This window comes from Epinephelus fuscoguttatus, linkage group LG23 (assembly GCF_011397635.1).
Source record: "Epinephelus fuscoguttatus linkage group LG23, E.fuscoguttatus.final_Chr_v1".
NCBI classification, from domain to species: Eukaryota; Metazoa; Chordata; class Actinopteri; order Perciformes; family Serranidae; genus Epinephelus; species Epinephelus fuscoguttatus.
This window is the reverse complement of record NC_064774.1, coordinates 55,827-82,300: the sequence shown is the minus strand read 5'-3', so window position 1 is coordinate 82,300 and position 26,474 is coordinate 55,827. Positions and strand designations below refer to the sequence as shown.

The 26,474-nt window shown below is 41.6% G+C and overlaps 2 protein-coding genes across 2 annotated transcripts in view; both read right to left on the bottom strand.

Moving 5' to 3' along the window:
• Nucleotides 1-825: 825 nt before the first annotated feature.
• LOC125884159 (oocyte zinc finger protein XlCOF22-like) overlaps nucleotides 826-26,474 on the bottom strand; it is a 78,596-nt gene continuing 52,947 nt past the window's right edge. The window contains exons 1-2 of the mRNA XM_049568984.1: nucleotides 1,780-1,846; nucleotides 826-1,611 (exon numbers count right to left, since the gene is read on the bottom strand). Of these exons, the coding sequence (XP_049424941.1) occupies nucleotides 833-1,611; nucleotides 1,780-1,846 (846 nt within the window). The 3' untranslated portion in view covers nucleotides 826-832. Of the gene's footprint in view, nucleotides 1,612-1,779 lie in introns of the transcript that reaches the window.
• Nucleotides 8,823-25,803, bottom strand: LOC125884160 (oocyte zinc finger protein XlCOF6-like). The gene is made up of 2 exons (XM_049568985.1): nucleotides 25,479-25,803; nucleotides 8,823-11,577 (listed from the first exon to the last, which is right to left on the bottom strand). Exons 1-2 carry the CDS (start codon nucleotides 25,669-25,671, stop codon nucleotides 9,542-9,544), a joined length of 2,229 nt encoding a protein of 742 aa, XP_049424942.1. The 5' UTR covers nucleotides 25,672-25,803; the 3' UTR covers nucleotides 8,823-9,541.

Below are 26,474 nucleotides of genomic sequence, written 5' to 3'. Positions count from 1 at the left end.
GAGCATGTTTGTCCTATTACATATCTAAAGAAAAAAAAACATGATGGCTAGAAGTAGAAATAGCGAATGACACCAGAGAAGCTAATGACACCAGAGAAGCTAACGTGGCTTAAATGTCGACAGAATGAATATTTATTGAACAAAGCTGCAGTTATATTGTTAATAATGAACTTTTAATGTTCATTACAAGTGAATTGGAGAGGCGTAAGTTTGTTACCAGCTTACAGTGAATAAATCCTGACATTTAAAAGGCGCTGCAGTAACAGCTTAACCTTCTGCTAACTGCTAACAACTGACAGGAAGCTACAAGTTCACAGCAAAAACATGACTGAGATTATCTGGTCTCTGTCCAATCATCGTCACTATCATCAGTCTCAGGTTCAGAAGACTCTCCAGTCTTGTCATCAGTCTCAGGTTGTAAATGTGTGTCTGAATCTGAGTTCCTGGCTGGTTCTGGTCCTCCACAGTTCTCTCCATCATCCTCTGTTTTCATCTGTTCAGCTGAGCTGCTGGCTGGAGGCTCTGCCTCTCTGTTCTCCTCAGTTTCACTTTGATGAGTCTGTGAGGACTGACAACCAACACACTGATGATTTTTGATTTGGCGAGGCCAAATGAATCTCTGGTCACAAACATGGCAGCTGAAAGGTTTCTCTCCTGTGTGGATTGTCCTGTGAATACCTAAGTTTTCTTTGAGCATGAATCTCTTCCCACATTCAGTGCAGCTCTGTGGTTTTTCTCTTGTATGAATTCTCATGTGTGTCTTCACATTTCCACTTTCAGAAAAACTTTTCCCACACTCAGAGCAGCTAAATGGGTTTTCTCCTGTATGAGTTCACATGTGTATCTTCAGAGTATTTGAGTGAGAAAATCTTTTCCCACACTCAGAGCAGCTAAATGGTTTTTCTCCTGTATGAGTTTGCATGTGTGTCTTCAGAGCACCTGACTGAGAAAATCTTTTCCTGCACTCAGAGCAGCTAAATGGCTTTTCTCCTGCATGAGATTTCATGTGTACATTCAGATTTCCCCTGTCACCACAGCTTTTCCAACACACAGAGCAGCTGAATGGTTTTTCTACTGTATGAGTTCTCATGTGTACATTCAGAGTAACAGACCGACCAAATCTTTTCCCACACTCAGAGCAGGTAAATGGTTTTTCTCCTGTATGAGTTCTTATGTGTGCCCTCACATCTTCTTGACTACGGAATCTCTTCCCACACTCAGAGCAGCCAAATGGTTTTTCTCCTGTATGAGTTCTCATGTGTACTTTCAGATTATATGAGTAAGAAAATCTCTTCCCACACTCAAAGCAGCTAAATGGTTTTTCTCCTGTATGAGATCTCATGTGCATCTTCAGAGTATTTGAGAGAGAAAATCTTTTCCCACATTCAGAGCAGCTAAATGGTTTTTCTCCTGTATGAGATCTCATGTGTATCTTCAGAGTATTTGAAAGAGAAAATCTTTTCCCACACTGAGAGCAGCTGAATGGTTTTTCTCCCGTATGAGTTCTCATGTGTATGTTCAGAGTATTTGAGTGAGAAAATCTGTTCCCACACTCAGAGCAGCTAAATGGTTTTTCTCCTGTATGAGATCTCATATGTGCTGTCAGCAGTGCTTTTCGACCAAATCCTTTCCCACACTCAGAGCAGCTGAATGGGTTTTCTCCTGTATGTGTCATCATGTGTCTTTTAACACCTGTCATGCGGCCAAATGTTTTCCCACATACAGAACAAGTAAATGTTTTTTCTCCCGTGTGAGTGCTCATGTGTTTCTTCAGATGACTTGATTGAGAAAATCCTTTCCCACACTCAGAGCAGGTGAATGGTTTTTCTCCTGTGTGAGTTCTCATGTGTCTCTTCAGAGCACTTAACCAAGAAAATCTTTTCCCACATTCAGAGCAGCAAAATGGTTTTTCTTCTGTATGGGATCTCAGGTGTGTCTTCAGAGTACCTGACTGAGAAAATCTTTTCCCGCATTCAGAGCAGCTAAATGGTTTTTCTCCTGTATGAGATCTCATGTGTACGTTCAGATTTCCCCTGTCACCAAATCTTTTCCCACACTCAGAGCAGCTGAATGGTTTTTCTCCTGCATGAATTGTCATGTGTGCCTTCAGGGGACTTGATTGAGAAAATCTTTTCCCACACTCAGAGCAGCTAAATGGTTTTTCTCCTGTATGTGTTGTCATGTGTCTCTTAACATCTGTCATGCATACAAATCTTTTCCCACATACAGAGCAGCTAAATGATCTCTCGTCAATACTACATGTCAAGTCACTGACAGGGACTTTATCATCATTGAGAAAGGTTAAACCTGACTGAGGTTCTCTGGTCTCTGTCCAATCATCACTGTCATCAGTCTCAGGTTGTAAATGTGTATCTGGATCTGAGTTCCTGGCTGGTTCTGCTCCTCCACAGTCCTCTCCATCAGCTCCAGTTTCCATCTGTTCAGTGTGTCTTTGATGAAGCTGTGAGGACTGAGGTTTCTCTTCATCATCTTCACTCTTCACAATGACAGGAGTGGATGTGAACTCCTGGTCCTCTTTAATGTGTGGAGGCTCTGGGTCCTCCTGGTCCTCTTTAATGTGTGGAGGCTCTGGGTCCTCCTGGTCCTCTTTAATGTGTGGAGGCTCTGGGTCCTCCTGGTCCACACTGGAGCTCCACTCCTGCTGCTCAGGGGGAGCCTCTTCTTTAACCACCAACAGCTGCTGGACGTCTGCAGGAAACATTAAACACAGAATTAAACCTCTACTAAAAAAGCCCACCCTGGATCCAGAGGTGTTAGCCAACTATAGACCAATATCTAATCTTCCCTTTATGTCAAAGATCCAGACCAGCTGTGTGATTTTCTCCATGATAATAATTCATTTGAGGAATTTCAGTCAGGATTTAGAGTGCATCATAGCACTGAGACAGCACGAGTTAAAATTACAAATGATCTTCTGATTGCTTCAGACAAAGGACTCATCTCTGTACTTGTTTCATTAGATCTTCGTGCGTCGTTTGACACAATTGACCATATGCAAAAGGCTCAAGGAGTGAACCTGTTGCATCCCACTTGCCCTTTGCACACGACTCGCTCTCTCTCTCCTACCCCTGCTCGCCCTTTGGGTTTTTCAGTTTGTGTGCGTCTATGACCACAAGTCAGTATTGATTTGTTTATAGTTAAGATGTTTAGGCACTGTTAACAATTTATACAGTGTTGTTGGAAGCCTAGCAGCTATTTATGTGGTAATTTCCTACAAGCTTGCACTGAGTGATTAATTTCCCTTTTCTGTTCCATTTATTTCAACTGTCAAGTAATTCCTATTTGCACTGTGTAACTTGATAGTTCATTTGAATAATTTAATGCTGCTTTCCTTGATTCTTTCTTTTTAGAACCACACTCCCATAAATAGAAATAGTGCCTGTGCATCTGTTCTATGCCTTGAGTTGCAATAAACCTCTAAAAGGATTCCTGCTTCCCCTGTCCTGACTGGACACCCCATATTGATGACTACCTTTCCTGAACCACCAAGAGCTTCAATACAGACCATCAAATTCTGCTACAGAGACTGGATCACTTAACTGGCCTAAAAGGTTCTGCACTGAGCTGGTTTAAATCTTATTTATCTGATCGTTTTCAGTTTGTTCACGTTCATGATGAATCATCCTTACGTACCAAAGTTTGTTTTGGAGTTCCGCAAGGTTCTGTGCTCGGACCAATCCTATTTACTCTATATATGCTTCCTTCAGGCAACATCATTAGAAATCACTCTATAAATTTCCATTGTTATGCGGATGATACTCAGTTGTATTTATCGATGAAGCCAGAAGAAAGTAATCAATTAACTAAACTCCATAACTGCCTTAAAGACATAAAAACTTGGATGAGCACCAATTTCCTGATGTTAAATTCAGACAAAACTGAAGTTATTGTTCTTGGCCCCAAACAACTCAGAGACTCTTTATCTGATGACATAGTTTCTCTTGATGGCATTGCTCTGGCCTCTAGCACTACCGTAAGAAACCTCGGAGTAATATTTGATCAAGATTTGTCTTTTAATTCTCATTTAAAACAAACCTCACGAACTGCATTTTTTCATCTGCGTAATATTGCGAAAATTAGGCCTATCCTGACCTGAAAAGATGCAGAAAAATTGGTCCACGCTTTTGTTACCTCAAGGCTGGATTACTGTAACTCTCTATTATCAGGTAGCTCTAGTAAGTCCTTAAAAACTCTCCAGCTAATTCAGAATGCAGCAGCACGTGTACTAACAGGAACTAAGAAACGAGATCATATCTCTCCTGTTTTAGCTTCTCTGCACTGGCTCCCTGTAAAATCCAGAACTGAATTTAAAATCCTACTGTTAACTTATAAAGCTCTAAATGGTCAAGCTCCATCATATCTTAGAGAGCTCATAGTGCCATATTATCCCACCAGAACCTTGCGCTCTGAGAATGCAAGGTTACTCGTGGTTAGGGATGGGAATCGAAAACTGGTTCCTGTTAAGAACCAGTTCCAACTGGTTCAATTCATTGACATCATTAGCCTTTACGCTTAACGATTCCCATATCAATTCTTTTCATTACGCCGAGTCTTTACGTCGTTGACAACGCACGTCACGCTCGTCAGTCAGCAGCATGTTCAGCAACAAAGAAGACGTAATGGCGGAGAGACAGAAGTGTTCAAAAGCGTGGTTTCACTTCACCAAAAAACACTCTAACAGCTCGATGTGCAATTTATGCAGCACCGTACTTACATGCAAGAAACACCACCAACTAGGCCTGAAGATATCTTTTAAGCATTGCCATCGCGATGCACACGTGTCCAATATTTACATCGCAGGGCTTGTGATGTGGCTTGCCCTAATTAAATTAAGCATGCACGCTTAAATTGCCGAGTGATGGGCGTAAAATTTGCTTCTGTTTTAATGACTGACCAACAAAAGATGTCTAATTTCGTGGAATAAAGAATAAACGGCCTATTCAAGTGCTGGAATTTGTTATTTAGGCTGTGACAACGCCTGAACGCAACACAGGCTCTGCTCCATAGACTGTGTGTACAGTGTCGTGCTGTGGGTTCAGGCTGGGATCAGATCTGTTTCCTATAACACTGTCCCGGCCCAAACAGCAAACAAAGTATACATTCAGAGGACGTTGTATTTGTTTGGAAAATGTGTCCAGAAAAAGACAAGTGTTTGTCTGTGAATGCTGCGAGTTACAGTGAAGCTGATTTGTGTACTCGTGTTTGAAATTGTCTCTACTAAGCCATGTTTAATGTGTGTTTTGAGTATGTTTGGGTATGTATAAAACTGCTTGTGACATCTCAAATGTGGCTTTGACTTGTAACTGAACATGTTGCCTGTTTTGTAGAAAATATCAAGAACTATATCATGCATCGCCAGTCAGCCTGTTGACGCCATATCTCCCAGCCTTCAACTCAGTTTACTGAAAGAAAGGTCAAAAGACATGGTAGATTAAAGAAAATCATCAGACAAGTTTTTAGGTTTTCTTTCACTGACGACTACATCATCATAACAGGGAGAACACATTCTGAAAGCAAACAATGTCAGATACTGTTTCCTGTGTCCAATATGAAAGAAAGCTCATACATCTCTTACAATCATACTGCTGACTTGTTTCATCACATCAGATAAGTCCTGTGATTACCTTATCCAGGCTACCCAGCAGTCCCTCAGGTAATATAGAAAATACATACATAAATACATTTAAGTACGCTTGATACTGAGCAGCTGCAACATTAAAATGATGAACAGATTTATTGGATCCTATTCACAGGAATTTAACAAGTTACTTGTGTCGTTTAAGAGTTAAGAAATCCTACTAATTTGTTATAATGCATGTTTGTCCATATTAAATATCCAAAGAAAAAGAAACAATACAGGAAGGCTAACGGCACCAGAGAAGCTAACATGGCTTTAAATGTCCACAGACTGAATATTTATTGAACAAAGCTGCAGTAATATTATTAATAATGAACTTGTAATGTTTAATGAACAAACCTGCTCTGTGTAACTGAAGCTGAGGGTTGAAAACAGCGTCCAGCAGTTTCCGTTGTTGCTCCTTCTCCTCTTTTGATCGACAAAGCTCCTGTCGAATATGATACCTCTTCATTTAATCCTTTGGGAGATAGAGTTTGCAGATGACATATCCAGTCTCCCTCTGTTCTGCCAATTGTTTCAGTGTTGCCACCTCTCTCTGACAGAGTGAGAGCAGGTGTTTCTGTGATGATCTGGAGAATTCAAGGATGAGGCCGATCACTTTCTTAATGCATGTTTAGTTACGAGCTCGGATCAACGTGGCTGCACACAGACGCTATGTGATAAGTGTGAACAGAGAGACACAGCTTATGTAGGACGGTGGCATGTATACTATGACCTAAAATGGTGCCTTGCCACATTTAACTTGACCTTGGGCCAACTAAAATTAGTCTAATGTGTCCATTCACCAGTAAGCCATGTTGGAACATGATCCCCAGGGGGTCTTGTTTCCACTGGTCAGTGGAGATGTAAAAATACAAACTAACATCGAGTCACTTTTTCAATACTGTGAAGGCATTTTGTTGTGTTCCAGCCTTTAGCCTTGATCATTGATGGAAATGGATGATAGTTATGCTTAAGGTAACAGGCGGGTCAGCAGAAGGCCCAAAAGAGGCCTCCAGGTCAGTGTAGTGGTTTATAATACATATGATACATATACGTACATCATATATAATATTACATTGATTATACTATTCACATTAGTATCTACAACACTGTTATATTCCCATTCAGTCACTCCTTATTGGGTTAATATTGCCTCAGGGCTTGGCAGCCAGGGACAGATGGAATGTGTGGAATGTGGTGCTTGACTCGGCCACTGAATGTTGCCTTATTAGGAAGTAAGGTCCTCTCTGAACATATGGGATAGGGGGTCGAATTGGGCTCGAAGAAACACAGGCAGAGACTTCTCTGGGGCTTCTCTCTGTCCTCCCTCCAGGCCATCTGTCTCTGTTGCTCAGTTTCTCCAACCTGCTTGTTCCAACTATTGTAACATCATTGTATACACAATAAATGTGCTATTGAACTGTATTGATTGCTCTGTCATTATTATTTGCCACCACATCAGGCTACTTGACCGTCATTATGAACGCATACAAGGGAGAAGGACTTTTAAGAGGTTAAACAGTTTCTTAAAGGGATAGTGCACCCAAAAATGAAAATTCAGCCATTATCCACTCACCCATATGCCGAGGGAGGCTCAGGTGAAGTTTTAGAGTCCTCACATCCCTTGCGGAGATCCCAGGTGAGAGGGGCTTGCAGCACAACTCCACCTAATGGAGGCTGACGGCGCCCCAGATTAAAACGTCCAAAAACACATAATTGAAACCACAAAATATCTCCATACTGCTCGTCCGTAGTGATCCAAGTGTCCTGAAGCCCCGACATAAAAAGTTGTTTGGAAAAGTGTCTTTTAAACTCTGTTTTTAGCGTCATTGTAGCCTGTAGCTCTCACAAGGGATGTGAGGACTCTAAAACTTCACCTGAGCCTCCCTCGGCATATGGGTGAGTAGATAATGGCGGAATTTTCATTTTCGGGTGCACTATCCCTTTAAGCACAGGAGAAAATAAACCTGTTTACCTGTTTGTTTTTTAAGTATAATCCAGAAAATTATTCTCCTTAAAAGTAACGACTTTGAAAATAGTGCTTTTATTTGTTCAAAATTCTCAACATTAGAAAGTACCAAAATAATAACAGTAACTGAAACCCCCTCAGTCTGCTGAGGGTTAATGATGCGCACCTGGGGACACTTGTTCGCCTGTTAATGTGTGTTCACCAAATGTTAGGAAGGACTCTTGCCTTGCCTCTGGAGGATCCTTCCCTGGAGGGACTCATCCAACCAGGGAAGGCTCCCTGATTTTGAGAAACACCCACAGTCAGCCACAGTGAAGAATACAGCCTCTGGAGCGATGAGATTAACTGGGATTTTCAGCACAACCATCTCTAGGGTTTACAGAGGATGGTTCCAAAAAGACAAAATATCCAGTGAGCCAAAATGCCTTGTTGATGCCAGAGGTCAGAGGAGAATGGCCAGACTGGTTCAAGATGATAGAAAGGCAACAGGAAGTCAAATAATCACTGATTACAATGTGTACATCTTCTGATGGCGACTTCCAGCAGGATAACGCACCACATCACAAAGCTCACATCATCTCAAACTGGTTTCTTGAACATGACAATGAGTTCACTGTACTCCAATGGCCTCCACAGTCACCAGATCTCAATCCAATAAAGCACCTTTCTATCTTTCTAATACCTTTTTAATCTGTGACACCAAGAATTAAAAATGGGGTCCAACCCGGTACTAGCATGGTGTACCTAATAAAGTGGCTGGTGAGTGTAATCCTGAGACATGTACTGTATTATGATGCAGTAAAACATGCCATAGATATGACTGCGTCTTCGTGTCAAAATAAGGAGTTAAAACAGATAAATACAAAATACATACATGGACATCAGATTTACTGCTCTATTTACAGGAAGTAAACACGTTACCTGTGTCCTTTATGAGTGAAGAAATCTCACTAAACTGTTAAAGAGCACGTTTGTCCTATTACATATCTAAAAAAACAAAACATGATGGCCAGAAGTAGAAATAATTGACGACACCACAGAAGCTAACGACACCACTTTTAAACATCGACAGACTGAATATTTATTGAACAAAGCTGCAGTTATATTATTAATAATGAACTTGTAATGTTTAATGAACAAACCTGCTCTGTGTAACCGAAGCTGAGGGTTGAAAACAACGTCCAGTAGTTTCCGTTGACACTTGTTCTCCTCTTTTCATCAAAGTTCCTCCTCGTACTCTGCTATCATTATGAATAAATCATTCATGTTTAGCACTGAAGCTGTAAGAGTTTAACTTAATGAGTTAAACGATAGTGTACCCAGGAGAGATCCAAACTGTGACTCGCAGTCGCATTTTGTGACCATGGAGCTCCAATGCGACTGGCAAATACTATAAATACATGAACTGGAAAGGCGTAAGTTTGTTACCAGCTTACAGTGAAAAAATACTGACATTTAAAAGGCATCGCATTAACAGTTTAACCTTCTGCTAACTGCTAACAACTGACAGGAAGTTACAAGTTCACAGCAAAAACATGACTGAGATTATCTGGTCTCTGTCCATTCATCATCAGTGTTCAGTCTCAGGTTCAGAAGACTCTCCAGTCTGGTCATCAGTCTCAGGTTGTAAATGTGTGTCTGGATCTGAGTTCCTGGCTGTTTCTCTCCATCAGCCTCTGTTTCCATCTGTTCAGCTGAGCTGCTGGCTGGAGGCTCTGCCTCTCTGTTCTCCTCAGTTTTGACTTTGATGGGTCTGTGAGGACTGACACCCAACACACTGATGGTTTCTAAGTTGATGAGGCCAAGTGAATCTCTGGTCACAAACATGGCAGCTGAGAGGTTTCTCTTCTGTGTGGACTGTCACGTGACTAACTAAGTTTTCTTTGCGCAGGAATATCTTTCCAAACCCCTGTATGAGATCTCATGTGTAACTACAGAGTATTTGGGTGAGAATATCTTTTCCCACACTCAGAGCAGCTGAATGGTTTTTCTCCTGTATGAGTTCTCATGTGTTCCTTCAGAGAACCTGCATGAGAAAATCGTTTCCCACACTCAGAGCAACTAAATGGTCTTTCTCCTGTATGAGTTCTCATGTGTCTCTTCAGAGCACCTATCAGAGAAAATCCTTTCCCGCAATCAGAGCAACTAAATGGCTTTTCTCCTGTATGAGTTCTCATGTGTCTCCTCACATCTCCACTTCGAGGAAATCTTTTCCCACACTCAGAGCAGCCAAATGGTTTTTCTCCTGTATGAGTTCTCATGTGTGTCTTCAGAGCACATGCCAGAGAAAATAGTTTCCCACACTCAGAGCAACTAAATGGTCTTTCTCCTGTATGAGTTCTCATGTGTCCTTTCAGAGCATCTGACTTAAAAAATCCTTTCCCGCACTCAGAGCAGCTAAATGGTCTTTCTCCTGTATGAACTCTCATGTGTCTCCTCACATCTCCACTTCGAGAAATACTTTTCCCACACTCAGAACAGCTAAATGGTTTTTGTCCTGAATGAAATCTCATGTGTGTCCTCACATCTCCACTTCGAGGAAATCTTTTCCCACACTCAGAGGAGCTAAATGTTTTTTCTCCTGTGTGAGTTCTCATGTGAATCTTCAGATTATCTTTTCGAGAAAATCTTTGCCCACACTCAGAGCAGCTTAATGGCTTTTCTCCTGTGTGAGTTCTTATGTGATTCTTCAAAGTAGTTTTTTGAGGAAATCTTTTCCCACACTCAGAGCAGCTAAATGGTCTTTCTCCTGTATGAGTTCTCATGTGTCTCTTCAGAGAACCTGACAGAGAAAATCCTTTCCCACACTCAGAGCAGCTAAATGGTCTTTCTCCTGTATGAGTTCTCATGTGTGTCCTCACCTCTCCACTTCTACAAAATCCTTTCCCACACTCAGAGCAGCTAAATGGTCTTTCTCCTGTATGAGTTCTCATGTGTGTCCTCATCTCTCCACTTCTACAAAATCTTTTCCCACACACAGAGCAGCTAAATGGTCTTTCTCCCGTATGAGTTCTCATGTGTATCCTCAGTGTTGAACTGTGATTATATTTTTTCCCACACTCAGAGCAGCTAAATGGTTTCTCATCAACACTATATTCCAAGTCACTGACAGGGTCTTCATCATTTCTAAGAGACTTTAAGCCTGACTGAGGTTCTCTGGTCTCTGTCCAATCATCATCATCATCACTGTCATCAGTCTCAGGTTGTAAATGTGTATCTGGATCTGAGTTCTTGGCTGGTTCTGGTCCTCCACAGTCCTCTCCATCAGCTCCAGTTTCCATATGTTCAGTGTGTCTTTGATGAAGCTGTGAGGACTGAGGTTTCTCTTCATCATCTTCACTCTTCACAGGGACAGGAGTGAATGTGAACTCCTCTTCCTCTTTAATGTGTGGAGGCTCTGGGTCCTCCTGGTCCTCTTTAATGTGTTGAGCCTCTGGGTCCTCTTTAATGTGCGGAGGCTCTGGGTCCTCCTGGTCCTCTTTAATGTGTTGAGCCTCTGGGTCCTCTTTAATGTGTGGAGCCTCTGGGTCCTCCTGGTCCTCTTTAATGTGTGGAGGCTCTGGGTCCTCCTGTTCCTCTTTAATGTGTGGAGCCTCTGGGTCCTCCTGGTCCTCTTTAATGTGTGGAGGCTCTGGGTCCTCCTGGTCCTCTTTAATGTGTGGAGCCTCTGGGTCCTCCTGGTCCTCTTTAATGTGTGGAGGCTCTGGGTCCTCCTGGTCCTCTTTAATGAGTGGAGGCTCTGGGTCCTCCTGTTCCTCTTTAATGTGTGGAGGCTCTGGGTCCTCCTGGTCCTCTTTAATGTGTGGAGGCTCTGGGTCCTCCTGGTCCTCTTTAATGTGTGGAGGCTCTGGGTCCTCCTGGTCCTCTTTCATGTGTGGAGGCTCTGGGTCCTCCTGGTCCACACTGGAGCTCCACTCCTGCTGCTCAGGGGGAACCTCTTCTTTAACCACTAACAGCTGCTGGACGTCTGCAGGAAACAGGAAACACACAGATGTTACAGAGAAATGTTGTCCTTCATTCACATCACAGCTCAAAAACTCCTTACTGAACTTCTACAGATCTCTGAGCATCAAACAGCTTCACAGTGTTCACTCAGCTGTGTCAGAGTGAGTGAGGTTGAGCTAAGCTTTCATTTTCGCAGCAATCATTAACATCCATTCAGACTCTTGTCATGTTTGGAGGCTCCAGTGCAGCTCTTCATTTGTTCAGGCTTATGTGAATTATGTGAGAATGACTGTCCATGGGATGCCAGAGTTTGCAGTGAGTCAAGTTTGACAGCTTGCCCATCGAGATCTGTTTCCTCTAACACTGTCTCGGCCCAAACAGCAAACAAAGCATGCATTCACAGGAAGCCCCCCCCCCAAAAAAATTTCCCTCAGTGGAAACAAAGCTTTAATTTACTTTAATTTCACAGATAAGAAACAAACTGTGAAAAAGAGGAAATCTCTGCTATTTGCTAGGCTAATATATACAGTGTAAAGTGCCATAGACTTGTGCTAAAAATATTAGCATGTTGTATTTGTTTGGAAAACGTGTTTAGAATAATGGTGCATTCCAGGTAACCCGTAACTCATGTTTTCACAACCTGTATCCCGTTAACGTGCACTGGAACGGCAGTTAAACCCGTAACTTCCCACCCATGAACTCGTACAAGATCGATGTACTCCCAGTTACACTTTCTGACGTCACACAGCCCTCTAAACCAATTCCATTACTCCTCTAAACAACAATGGCAGCCCTATGGATGCGGTGTTGATGCAGGTGATACATGATGAGAAATAGACATAAAATAACCCTAATGTTAACGCATTATTGGCAGACGCTCTAACAGCTGGTTTCCAGTGCAAGAATAATCAATACAAAATACGTTTCCAAACACCCAGACAACGTAAAATAAAAAGTATAATAGCATCTGTGACCTTATACGCCGTTTCTCCTTCTCCGTTTCATTCAAATGAGCAAGGAGCAGGCACCTTTGGCGATAGAAATAATGGGGAAGCACAAACAAACAGTTCGCCATGTTCAACATTAAACAGGAAGTAATTGGCGTAACTTTCCTGGAACGCTACAAAGTCGTAACTCGTGACTTGAAGTCGCGACTTACGAGTTCAAAAGCCTGCCTGGAACGCACCATGAGACAGTTGTTTTGTCGATGAACCCTGTGAGCTGTAATGGAGACAAATTTTTGTAACGTTACGTTTGTTAAATGTTGCTGTTGCTCCTGGCTTCATATGAGCAGAGGAAATCTCTGCTATTCACTAGGCTAATTTATACAATGTAACATGCCATAGGCTTGTGCTTAAAACATTAGCATGTCAGATTTGTTTGGAAAACATGTTTAGTATAAGACAGTTATTTTGTCAGTGAACCATGTGAGTTGCAATGGAGCCGAATTTTTGTAACGTTACCTTTGTTAAATATTGCTGTTGTCCCTGGCTTCATACAAGCAGAGGAAATCTCTGCTGTTCCCTCGGCTAATTTATACAATGTAAAATGCCACAGGCTTGTGCTAAAAACATTAGCATGTTGTATTTGTGGGGAAAATGTGTCCAGATGAAGACAAGTGTTTGTCTGTGAATGCTGCGAATTATAGTGAAGCTGATTTGAGTACTTGTGTTTGAAACTGTTCCGACTCAGCCATGTTTAATGTGTGTTTTAGGTGTTTTGAATCAACTAAACTTCATAGCACTTCACAGAGCCCCAACGGAAAATAGCTAACACCAGAGAAACTAACGACATCGGAGAAGCTAACGGCACCAGAGAAGCTAACGACACCAGAGAAGTAGGGATGTCCCGATCCGATCCTTGGATTGATATCGGCGGCAATCACGTTATTTTTACAAAATTGGTAATAAAAGATTGGAGATATCAAAACAACAACAATAGCCAGGTTTTTCATCTATGTTGTTCATTGTTGCCTCCACTTTCCAATGTATAAAGTGTGGCGATCCTGTATATTTTAATTAATATATTTTTTTATAAGACAGTCCTCCAGACACACCGGTGCTGTTGGCCAGTGTGATAGCTCGATCAGCTGAGCCCAGGTAGACCAGCCCCTACATTATGCGGCTCCTGGCAGTACAGCGAGAGTTGCCGGTAAGTGAGAAATGAGCCACAAATCCTCTGCTCACTCGGCCTACCACGGCATTTTACACCACTCAAAGTCTGCAAAATAGGTGCACTTCCGTGTGGAATATCATCCATCCGGCCACCGGCCTCACCTCAGAGATTTCGCCATGGATATCAGGGGATCCTACGGAGCCTTCACGCCTGAACAATGCTGGAGCGTTACAGCATTCACCCTCAGTCTCCTGAATTGGCAAAAGCCGGGGGTTACTTTCCGTTTCATTATTCCTTATTTGGAACCTTCAGGCCGGGTTGATTTACTGTTTTGAAACTGAAATGAGTCAGAGCCAACAGTGGATTTTCTTTATCTCCTTGTTTGCAGGAAAACCTTGGGTGGAGTTCTCTTTTGTTTCGTGAACTTCATCGATTGAACTGAATTGAACTGTGATATGTTATTTGGAAATCCCGGAGTGGAGTTTTTTGTTTGAACTGGATTGAACTGACTAATCAGAATGGAGCATTTCTTTTCTTCGGTGGAAAAAGACATACTTTCTTGAAACTGATTACTGTTGTATTTGTCTTTTTGTATAGTATAGTATAATTCTTTTGTTCTACAGAAACCAGACAAAAACAATTGAATTTTGGTGTTGAGGGACCTGTTTTATGGGTTTTATGGTTTCTTTGTGGGGTTTGACTGAGTAAAAGAAAAATATTTGTTTCACGTGTCAAACCGCTACAAAATATTTTGACCTATTTTGTTTGTTGAAGACAAGAAGAAGATATTGACTTGGTTTACATTTTGTGCTGCTGAACTACCGATAAGCTTTTTGGATACTATTTAAATAAAAAACAAACCTTATGGGACAACTTGGAAAACTTTGAATTGCAAGTGGGTTTTTTACGTGCTTCAACCATTTCTCCCAGCTGTGTCAGACTATTTTGACCCTTGCGGCTTATTGTATGTGTGCCGGGAACCCATGACGTCAGCTACCGGAACTTCTGGCATTCTATGGTGACTTCTGAGCAAGATGTGGCGACACATTCCTGGCATGAAGTCACTGCCAGAAAAAAGGAAAAACTAAGATGAACATGTTGGACTTGTACAAGAATAACAGACAGTTAAACACAGTACAAATATCGCACGGCGTTTTATTGAAAAATGGAAACTAGATGAGGCTGGTCAGCTGCGGTTGTGGCTAACCTCCAACCCCACACCAACACGATGAGCTGCAGCCTTTGTCGCAAGTACGCCAAAGAAACACAGAGGCCAAATCCCTTTGTTTGAGGGACACGGAACATGAAATTATTAAGGCTGCAGTCTCCTGGTTGACTAGTCGATGATTTTGTTGCTATGCTCTCGTCCGACCAAATTTTCATTAGTCGAATAATCGCCATGTTACTTTCATGAGGAGAAAAGTGCTCCATCAATAGCTTTCCAGGATTAATCCATTACTTCCTGCAGCAGGGGGACAGGCTAACTTACCTGTGAATGGGTGTTTTGAAAACACCCCCGTTGTTGACAAAAAGTTGAACTCGCCCCCCCCCCGACGCTCAGTGTCGCAGTGATGCAGACCTCCTGTCAGTTTCTGTAACGTTATACAAACACTGTTTCCCTTAGTGGAAATGGAGCTTGTATTTACTTGTATTTGACAGATAAGAAACAATTAATTGTGAAGACAGTAAAGCCTCCACTAAAATAGCATTTTAAGTTTTGTGCGTGATTTATTCCTCAGGGGTTTATACTTCAGGATTTATCCTGGCTTCATATGAAAAGAGGAAATCTCTGCTTGTCGCTAGGCTAATTTATACAATGTAAAATGCCATTGGCCGGCGCTAATAACGTTAGGATGTTGTATTTGTTTCAGAAGTGTGTTTTGTATAAGACAGTTGTTTTGTCAGTGAATGTTGTGAGTTGTAATGGAGTCAAATTATGTGCCATTACCTTTGTTACATGCTGCTATTATCCCTGGATTTATATGAGACAAGGGAAAGATCGCTATACGCTTGGCTAATTAATACAATGTAAAATGCCATAGACTTGTGCTAATAACGTTTGCATGTTGTATTGGTGGGGGAAATGTGTCCAGATAAAGACAAGTGTTTGTCAATTCTGTGATTTATAGTGAAGCCGATTTATATACTTGTGTTAGAAACTGTTAGAAACTCTATTAAGCCATATTTAATGTGTGTTTTGAATCAACTAAACTTTATAGCACTTAACACAGTCCTCCACTGCCGACTAGCGTTTTGGAGGTGTAACTGCAGAGTGACACAGACACACTACCGCAGAAGTAAAAAATAACGTGCAGATTTTTTTCCTCATGACTAACTGATTCGTTGAAGATTGGTCTACTTTAGTCAACCAAGATTTTCTTTTGTTGACTACAGCCCTACAAATTATAAAGTATTAAAGACCACGAGAGGTCTAGATGCCACAGTGATTGCCTGAAAGCCTCTCAACCTATGAACTCAACCCCTCTGGTAAAGTCAGTGACGGTGACCCGACCCAACGAAAAGAAAAATGATGACCATGTTCAGGACCGTTCACGCCTTGAGAAAGAAGGGAGGGCCGATGGCAGATTTCAAGTGACTCTGCGACTAAGTGTTTTAACTCTTCAGTCACTATGAAATTGGCGGGAACAGTTGAGTTTGAGTTAACGTTGACATCAATAACACTTTTCGTCGGCTGCTATCATGTAAGCTAGTGTTAACTACTGTTCATGTTTCCCCGTGTGAACGCTAAGTTAACTTACTACTCGTTAGTTAGTCCTCTAACATTGCCTGAACGTCAGATATTGCAGGAGTGTGTGTGTTTGCTTCCTGGTTTGATAAAACCCCATCATCTGCGATATTAGTTATTCAGGTGACATTAGAGGAGACGGGCTAAATTGTGTTTTTCCCTTTGTCATTCTAATGTTAATAATGTTCTCCCTTTGGGGATCAAAAAAGTGATTCTTATTCTTATTCTCTTGTCTTTTTAGGCTGGATGAGATGAAAAGCCTGCTAACAGGGAAGACCAGGAACACACTTGAAGAATGGAGCTGTTGGAAGGGAAGAGATGTATACAAAAAGATGAAAAGAAAGGAGTCAAGAAGATTATGCTTGATCAAAAATGCAATGAAACTGAACCTAAAGCTCAATACTGATTCAGATTCTCTTTACCATTTTCCAATCCAAAGGACCTTTTCTTTATGTTGGAAAAATGTGCACATGATTTTGCAGAAACTTTTAAGTGGTGTTAAAAATAAAATAAATATTGACTTAAAATTCTGCTTTGGTTGAATTTTGCATTTGAAAATGTATTTCAAGATTTACCTCATTATGATTGACAGTAAAACCTTCATCCAGTCTGTATACCTCTGATTAAAGCTTCATACTGGCTCACTCAAAGTAATAATCGCTTATAAAAATGGTGAAAACAATATCGTTGGCCGTTCGATATTGTTATCAAAGTAATTATTAACGCATATAAAAATGTTGAAGACACTGGAGATAAAAGAAAACTGAATGAGCAAAATGTAAAAGTTTAAAATAACTTTGATCACGAGCACGAAAGAGTTACGCAGGAACCGAGTATAAGAGCGTAACTGATTAAAATGTAAGATACGGCAAAAGCAAGTCGACAAAATAAAAAAAACAAAAGAGTGTACTAAAAACATAAAAGACAAGTTGATTAATAAACCCCAAACTATATCTTAATTTTAAATATAATATGGAATTCCTACGGGAACTCTTCTTCACTCCGCCACAAGATGGCAGTATGGCACCATGTTAAATGAAGGATTAAACGAAATTGAATTTTCAACTCATTAATCCTTTGTTTAACAGGATTAAAATTAAATATCATTCAGATAACTAACTTGGATTATGCAAATGTACAAGTTTAGGATATAGAAAAGAAAACAAAAAGGGAAACAAATGTATAATTTCACTTCCAGAGACATACCAAGTCTCTGTGACAACTTAGTTTCTGCTCAGGAATGCATACCTAATTTAGGACATTAACATCTTTTCAGTCTCCTCTTCACCCCATTGTCAATGAGATGGTGTGATTCCCCGGAGTGGTGTGAGGGGACGTCTTAGAAAGCATTGTCTTAACATCCCTTTGGCACCCGGATGTCTGGAGGGAGCATCCCTCATGACCAGAGGAAGCTCGGGGGCAGGGTTATAAACATTTGACCCTCCTTGTGGCCTTCTCATTGTCTATGTATTTGTAGTCCAGAATGTGGAGAGTTTAGAAAGGCTGTGTTGTTCCTACAATAGCAAGATTTATAAGAATAAGCCGGCCGTTGGTCTTATTTCGTGAGAGGGGTTTCAGGACCTCATGATGGAGCTGGAGCCACGATATAAAATTCCCAGTCGCACAACAATCTCAGCACACATAGTCCAGCTGTTTGACACCACAAAGGAAAACATAAAGATTATTTTAAAGGACAAAACACTCGGTCTTAGAACAGACAGGTGGACAACCCTGACATTTATCCTAACGATATGAGGCGGTCTTTGTGGGGAAAAAAAGTTTGTTTAGTGGACTAACTTGGCACTTGAAGGTTGCCCTTTCACTTACATTTTAACAGGTCTGTAGCTACTATGCGCCCTGGCTGTATCTAGGCTAACGGCTAACATGCTAACTATTGTTTTTATGTCACTAGTCACTTGAAACAAATTTAGGACGATAAGAGACAGGTTGAAATAAACCGAAATTTCCCTTTAAGACTTTGCTCTTTGATAAAGTTTATAGTTAGGGCTGGCTCAGACTTGCCTTGTACCAGCCCCTAGTTAGGCTGAATTCGGCCTAGTCTGCCAGGGGACCCCCCCATAATACACCGGGCACCTTCTCTCCTTCTCCTTCTCCCTCTCTCTCTCTTCCTGTTACTGCATCTTGCTAACTCGGCCATAATGCATGTCACTAACTCAGCTTCTTCTCCGGAGCCTTTGTGCTCCACTGTGCAGCGGTGCCTGGATAGTGTGACGTGTGTGGTTGTGCTGCTGCCGTGGTCCTGACATATGCCTCCTGCTGCTGCTGCCATCACTAGTCATACTTCTACTGTTATTATACACATATGATTATTGTCACATATGTACACTATCAGATATTAATATTTACTTTCAACATATTGTACCACAGTAGCCAGAATCATAATTATAATATTATTACTTTCATTAATGTTGTTGTAAGCTACTGTCATTACGGTCTGTCCTGCATCTCTCTGTCTCTCTCTCTTTCTGTCTCATTGTGTCATACGGATTACTGTTAATTTATTATGCTGATCTGTTCTGTACAACATCTATTGCACATCTGTCCATCCTGGAAGAGGGATCCCCCCTCAGTTGCTCTTCCTGAGGATTCTACCATTTTTTCCCCCGTTAAATGGTTTTTTTGGGGGGAGTTTTTCCTTATCCGCTGTGAGGGTCCAAAGGACAGAGGGATGCCGTATGCTGTGAAGCCCTGTGAGGCAAATTGTGATTTGTGATATTGGGCTTTATAAATAAAATTGATTGATTGATTTACTGTTACCTAATGTGTAGTGTTATAAAGACCATACGAAGGCCACCCACCATCTCATGTGAGCCAGCTATTTGAATTGTCACCTACTTAAAATGTGGGCCTCCCAATCTCTAATTGAGCCGAACTCATGCTAACGGTAGCTAACGCGGCTCCATTGACTTGCATGTTATGTAGCTAGCAGGATAGCAAGGTAGCTGACTTTGTTGATGTATTTTGCGGTCCATGGCTTAATTTAAAAGGGAATTAATCTGAAGTACGTCATACATGAACTCTTTAAACACCAGCCTGTTCAGAGTTTAATGTTATGTTATTGCCAACACAGCAGACTTTTGAATTTTTTTTTTTTTACATGTTTGCAAAGCAGACTGCTGCAGTAGTGGAAAAATACACAGAACTCGTATGAATTATGCGGTTCAGTCAGAAGTGTCAGAGGATTGAGTTGTTGTCCATGTGCTTATTATGTCATCATATGATATGATGATGGCGCCTGGGATACCACGCCGCTCTGTGAGCTCCCGAACAAAGCCAGAGATTTTCCAAACAAATGACGGTGAAGTGATCGTCAAAGATGAACTTCTCAACTTCATTGTCATCAAGATGAGAACAATTTCAACAAACAATTTCAGTTCCAAACGCATTGAGTCCTCAAAGAAGGCCTTGTTCAAGGTCTGTTCAAACACATCACAACACTGTGTTCTCCACAAGGGCGCGCAGAAGGAGATTAACAATGTAAAAATGTGTTTGAGAGTCCTAAATGAATGTGGAGAGGATATACCTCGTTTTTTCTCACATTACTTGGATGATCTACCCTCCGTCACTTTTAATGATATTGACGTCTCTGTGCTTCTCAGTAGAATGGAGCAATTAAATAATGACATCCACGGTCTAAAAACGACTCTTGATATTCAATCAAAAGTGTGTGACAGTTTACGTGAAGTGAGTGCTTCGCTGGATACTCGGGTGTCTGTCATTGAGACGCAGCGCACACCTACTGCCCCCCCCTCCGTGGTGACTGACGGACAGCCATCAAGCGCTGAGGTGGCCTTGGATGACGCCTCAGGACCAACGGTGCCGTCCAACCCGTGTGCCACTAGATCAACGCTGAGGTCTCCGGCGTGGAGTGCTGTGGTGCGGGAGGGACGCCTCAGGTTGGATAGTGCTGCACCATTGCCCCGCACAAGCCCCAGCGAAACGGGAGCGAAACAGCTGGGGTAATAGGGACTGGCTCCGCTTCTAATATATTCGCTGTCAAGACTAAGATAGTCAGTGTGTTTGCCACAAAGTTTGATCCCAGCTTGGATGTCCAAACTCTCGGTGGATATCTGAAGGAGAAGCTGGGACGTGATGTGAAGTGCCGCAGAATAAAGACGACACACGGTAGATTCAGCTCTTTTCACATAACTGCTGAATGTAATGAAGCGCGGGAGATGTATGACCCCCAGCTCTGGCCAGAAGGCTCTTTCGTCCGGCGATACTATGAACCCCACCGACTAAGATCTGTGACAACAGTTGTGCTGCCTGCTTCCAGCTCACTGATAGTGTCTGAGCCTCCGACTGGTGCCTCTGGGTGCAACAGCCACTGAAATACATCTAACGCTAAATGCGTGTTGTATCATACAATACGCGTGGCCTGCGTGTAGGTCACAGTGCTGCGGACAAATCAAGACGTCATGTGGTGACATATTGTGCCTGCAGGAGACCTGGTTATCCAAACAAGATCTGGATAAACTGAATGGACTACACAGGAACTTTCATGGCGCTGGTGAGTCTACTACAGATCTAAATTCCAGAATAATTCGTGGCAGGATACCCGGAGGTGTGGCTGTACTGTGGAAGATTAAATATGACTCTACAGTGAAAGTCTTGAGACTGGATGGTGACTGGGCCATTGGGCTAGAGATAAATATACATGAGAAGAGGTTTACTATCCTGAACATCTATACACCCTTTAAATCTTATCAGTCTGAAGATGAGTTTTTAAATAGACTGGCTTTTATCAGTTCTTTTCTGAAGGAAAACTGATCATCTTGTGTTTATGTTGTGGGGGACTTTAATGCCCATGTGTCTGATTCTAATGCAATTTTGTGGTGAAAATAACCTTACTCTCTCCAGTAAGGCCTTCTTACCTGATATGAGTTTTACATACAGTACAGGCCAAAAGTTTGGACACACCTTCTCATTCAATGCGTTTTCTTTATTTTCATGACTATTTACATTGTAGATTCTCACTGAAGGCATCAAAACTATGAATGAACACATGTGGAGTTATGTACTTAACAAAAAAAGGTGAAATAACTGAAAACATGTTTTATATTCTAGTTTCTTCAAAATAGCCACCCTTTGCTCTGATTACTGCTTTGCACACTCTTGGCATTCTCTCCATGAGCTTCAAGAGGTAGTCACCTGAAATGGTTTCCACTTCACAGGTGTGCCTTATCAGGGTTAATTAGTGGAATTTCTTGCTTTATCAATGGGGTTGGGACCATCAGTTGTGTTGTGCAGAAGTCAGGTTAATACACAGCCGACAGCCCTATTGGACAACTGTTAGAATTCATATTATGGCAAGAACCAATCAGCTAACTAAAGAAAAACGAGTGGCCATCATTACTTTAAGAAATGAAGGTGAGTCAGTCCAGAAAATTGCAAAAACTTTAAATGTGTCCCCAAGTGGAGTCGCAAAAACCATCAAGCGCTACAACCAAACTGGCACACATGAGGACCGACCCAGGAAAGGAAGACCAAGAGTCACCTCTGCTTCTGAGGATAAGTTCATCCGAGTCACCAGCCTCAGAAATCGCAAGTTAACAGCAGCTCAGATCAGAGACCAGATGAATGCCACACAGAGTTCTAGCAGCAGACCCATCTCCAGAACAACTGTTAAGAGGAGACTGCGCAAATCAGGCCTTCATGGTCAAATAGCTGCTAGGAAACCACTGCTAAGGAGAGGCAACAAGCAGAAGAGATTTGTTTGGGCCAAGAAACACAAGGAATGGACATTAGACCAATGGAAATCTGTGCTTTGGTCTGATGAGTCCAAATTTGAGATCTTTGGTTCCAACCGCCGTGTCGGATGGATTCCACATGCCTGGTTCCCACTGTGAAGCATGGAGGAGGAGGTGTGATGGTGTGGGGGTGTTTTGCTGGTGACACTGTTGGGGATTTATTCAAAATTGAAGGCACACTGAACCAGCATGGCTACCACAGCATCCTGCAGCGACATGCCATCCCATCCGCTGCGTTTAGTTGACGATCATTTATTTTTCAACAGGACAATGACCCCAAACACACCTCCAGGCTGTGTAAGGGCTATTTGACCAAGAAGGAGAGTGATGGAGTGCTGCGGCAGATGACCTGGCCTCCACAGTCACTGGACCTGAACCCAATCGAGATGGTTTGGGGTGAGCTGGACCGCAGAGTGAAGGCAAAGGGGCCAACAAGTGCTAAACACCTCTGGGAACTCCTTCAAGACTGTTGGAAAACCATTTCAGGTGACTACCTCTTGAAGCTCATGGAGAGAATGCCAAGAGTGTGCAAAGCAGTAATCAGAGCAAAGGGTGGCTATTTTGAAGAAACTAGAATATAAAACATGTTTTCAGTTATTTCACCTTTTTTTGTTAAGTACATAACTCCACATGTGTTCATTCATAGTTTTGATGCCTTCAGTGAGAATCTACAATGTAAATAGTCATGAAAATAAAGAAAACGCATTGAATGAGAAGGTGTGTCCAAACTTTTGGCCTGTACTGTATATTAGTGAGGCATGGTATACAACCTCCTGGTTGGATCATTGCATCTACACAGCAGATGCTCATGCCTCATTAAATGATATAGAGATATGTTATGGATTAGCTACTTCTGATCACATTCCGACTGCGATTTCTGTAAATGTTGATAATATTCCCTCAATCATGGTTGATAATATTTTACCTAATATAGGCAAGCTGGACTGTCCAAATTATCCCCTGAGGAAATAGATAAGTACTATTGTGTTAGTGATTCCTTCTTAAGAGAGATTAAGCTCCCAATGAGCTCTTTGATGTGTAAAGATATAAATTGTAAGAATGCTGAGCATTGCACAGAGATGTGTGACTTACATGAGAGCATTGTAAAGGCCCTGAAGAAATCTAGTATCCCGCTCCAGAAACAGAGATATAGAGAACATAATACTATACCTGGGTGGAAAGAATTTGTGGCTGAACAACATGCTGAAGCCAGACAGGCTTTCTTAAACTGGGTAGCAGCTGGAAAGCCTAGACAGGGCAAAGTGTTTGAAAACAAAAAGCTTGCCAATGCTAGGTTTAAATACGCTTTACGTTATGTTAAGCATAATGAAAAAACAATGCGGGCTGACTCTCTGGCTAAGAAGCTGCAAAGCTGCAATAACAATGAATTCTGGAGAGAGATTAAAGCAGTGAATAACTTCAAATTTCCTCTATCATCCAACATAGAGGGTGTATGTGGTCCAGACAAAATAGCTGAGCTGTGGCGTGAGCATTATTTTAATTTATTCAATTGTGTCAAGAGTGATAGATTGAATATGGGTCATATTGAACCAACTGAAATTACACTGATAAGTGCATCTGAAATATGCAAGGTCATCACAAAACTGTTAAGTAACAAGGCTTGTGGATTCGATAATATCACTGCTGAGCATCTCAAATATGCCAGTAGTAGGTTATATGTGCTGCTGTCTATGTGTCTAACTGGTTTTCTTATGCATGGTGTCTTACCTGACTCCCGAACACATGTTATATTAGTACCAGTAATAAAGGACAAGGCTGCTAAGTTGAACAGCACGGATAACTGTCGACCGATTGCTCTTGCAAGCATTCTCTCTAAAGTATTCGAGAGGGTTTTGCTAAACAGGTTGGAAGTATTCGTATCAACGACCGATAATCAATTTGGCTTTAAAAGAGACCATGCCACAGATGTGTGTATTTATGCATTGAAATAAATTATTGCAAATTATGTGAGCACAAATTCCTCTGTATTTCTCTGCTTTATTGACGCATCAAAAGCGTTTGATAGAATTAATCACAAAAAATTATTCATGAAATTGCTCTGTGGAGGTGTCCCTAAATACATTATTCAAATCCTTCGTGTCCCAAGAGGGCAGTGCAAGTCAGCTTTTTGTGAACTCTGGTGTTCCCATCTGTGGAGCCTTATTAAGGCAATTGATGTCTAAATTCGTGTCTCATTTGGACAAATCTCAAAATGAGATCATACTGGCGCTAACCAGTCCTAAGAGAAGCTGTTATAGATATATGTCTGGCCTCTGGAAACACTGGCATTTTAGTCTTACATGAATTTTATTGTAGGCCATGTTATTTATTGTATTGTACTTTTTTCAAACTTTATTATTTTTATCTATGGACCAATTGTGTGTCTGAAATAAAGTTATATATATATAAAACATATATATAGGAAAAATACACAGTACTAGCATGAATTATGCAGTTCATTCTGAGTTGTTGTCCATGTGCTTATTATGTTAATCCCTGTGTTGTTTCTTGAACTCTATGTAAAGAAAAGAATGTGCTATACAAATAAATTTGCTTTGCACTGCATTTCCTTGCCTTTGTCTGACCACAAACATATGTTGGATGTTTTGGTACAAACAGGTTACAATGTTAGGTGAAACTAGACGTTGAGAAATCGGTCTGTATTTGTTACTCTTATTTACAGCAGTTTCAGGAAGTATGGCCAAACAATATTTTTCTATGCTTGAAATTACTTACAACTAAAACACTAATTTAGATGAAGTGTAATGAACATCTTGAGTATCAATATCTAGGAGAAGTGGAGCTGAGGCTTTGTCAAATCCACCTCTGAGGTGGGATCCAAATAATCCTGAAATCTGGTATTAAATTGATCCAGATCTCTGCCTTAACTTTTGAAACACCCAAATGCAGCCTTTATCTGGATTAAAGGGAGGACTGGGTTACCAAAACTACACCAGAGAAGCTAACGGCACCACAGAAGCTAACGGCACCACAGAAGCTAACGACACCACAGAAGCTAACGACACCACAGAAGCTAACGACACCACAGAAGCTAACGGCACCACAGAAGCTAACGGCACCAGAGAAGCTAACGGCACCACAGAAGCTAACGACACCACAGAAGCTAACGGCGCCACAGAAGCTAACGACACCACAGAAGCTAACGACACCACAGAAGCTAACGACACCAGAGAAGCTAACGTGGCTTTAATCGTCGACAGACTGAATATTTATTGAACAAAGCTGCAGTTATATTATTAATAATGAACTTGTAATGTTTAATGAACAAACCTGCTCTGTGTAACCGAAGCTGAGGGTTGAAAACAGCGTCCAGTAGTTTCCGTTGTCGCTCGTTCTCCTCTTTTGATCGACAAAGTTCCTCCTCGTACTCTGCTATCGTTCTTTCAAACAGCCCAAATATCTCTCCATCAGCCGCAGTTAGTCGCTGCTTCAACAACGATCTCAGCATTTGGACTTTAGACATGTTCACACTTGAACAGTAGTGAGCGTTTAAATACGAACTCTTCCAAGTGTGCTGTTTCAAGCTGAATGTCGAGAAGCGTTTGAGCTCGTGATGTTGTGTGCTGTGCCGATGCTTCCAAGCGTGTAGTCTGGGGCCGTTTTGGTCAGGAACCGGAACCAGGGCGAGTGAGACAGGATCCGGAATTCGATGGATGCGCCTTTCCGTCAAAATAAAAGCACCAAGCTAATAAAAATGCGGTGAAACTTTCAAGAGTACCTGGCTGCAGACCTCCAACCTCCACGGGTGACAGGAGGTTGGAGGTCTGCAGCCAGGTCCCTCTCGAAACTTTTAATTTAAAGAATATAATTTACAAGAAAAGCCACAAGTTAATCGATTTTCTTACAACCCTCATCACCCCAAATCAATGGTGCGCCAGAATTTAAAGTTTTACTTTGGTGAACACTTTTACTTTGGTGAATTTGGTGAATTCCGCATCCGCTCTCTAGACCGGAACCAGAATCCAGACAAAATTTAGAGTGTTTTGACACGAGCAAAGAGCATGGATACCAAGAGGCGAAGCTCCGTTGAATTTTTGCCAACAGCCACAAGGGGCGCTGCCGCCATTTTGGACTGTTGAGCTTGGACTGTTGCGCCCAGACAAGTAAGTAAGTAAGTAAGTAAATTTATTTATGTAGCACTTCTCACAGAGAGGACTCACAAAGTGCTTCACAAGATAAAATACAAAAAATACAATCACAGAAACAATACAAAATACACAAAAACAAATAAAAAGTAAAGTGCAGCGAAATACAGAGATGATACAA

Coding starts and splice junctions, on each gene's coding strand:
- LOC125884160 (XM_049568985.1), bottom strand. CDS start 25,671: ATGTCTAAAGTCCAAATGCTGAGATCGTTGTTGAAGCAGCGACTAACT. Junction 11,578..25,478: donor GCTTCGGTTACACAGAGCAG/GTTTGTTCATTA, acceptor TGTTTCCTGCAG/ACGTCCAGCAGCTGTTAGTG.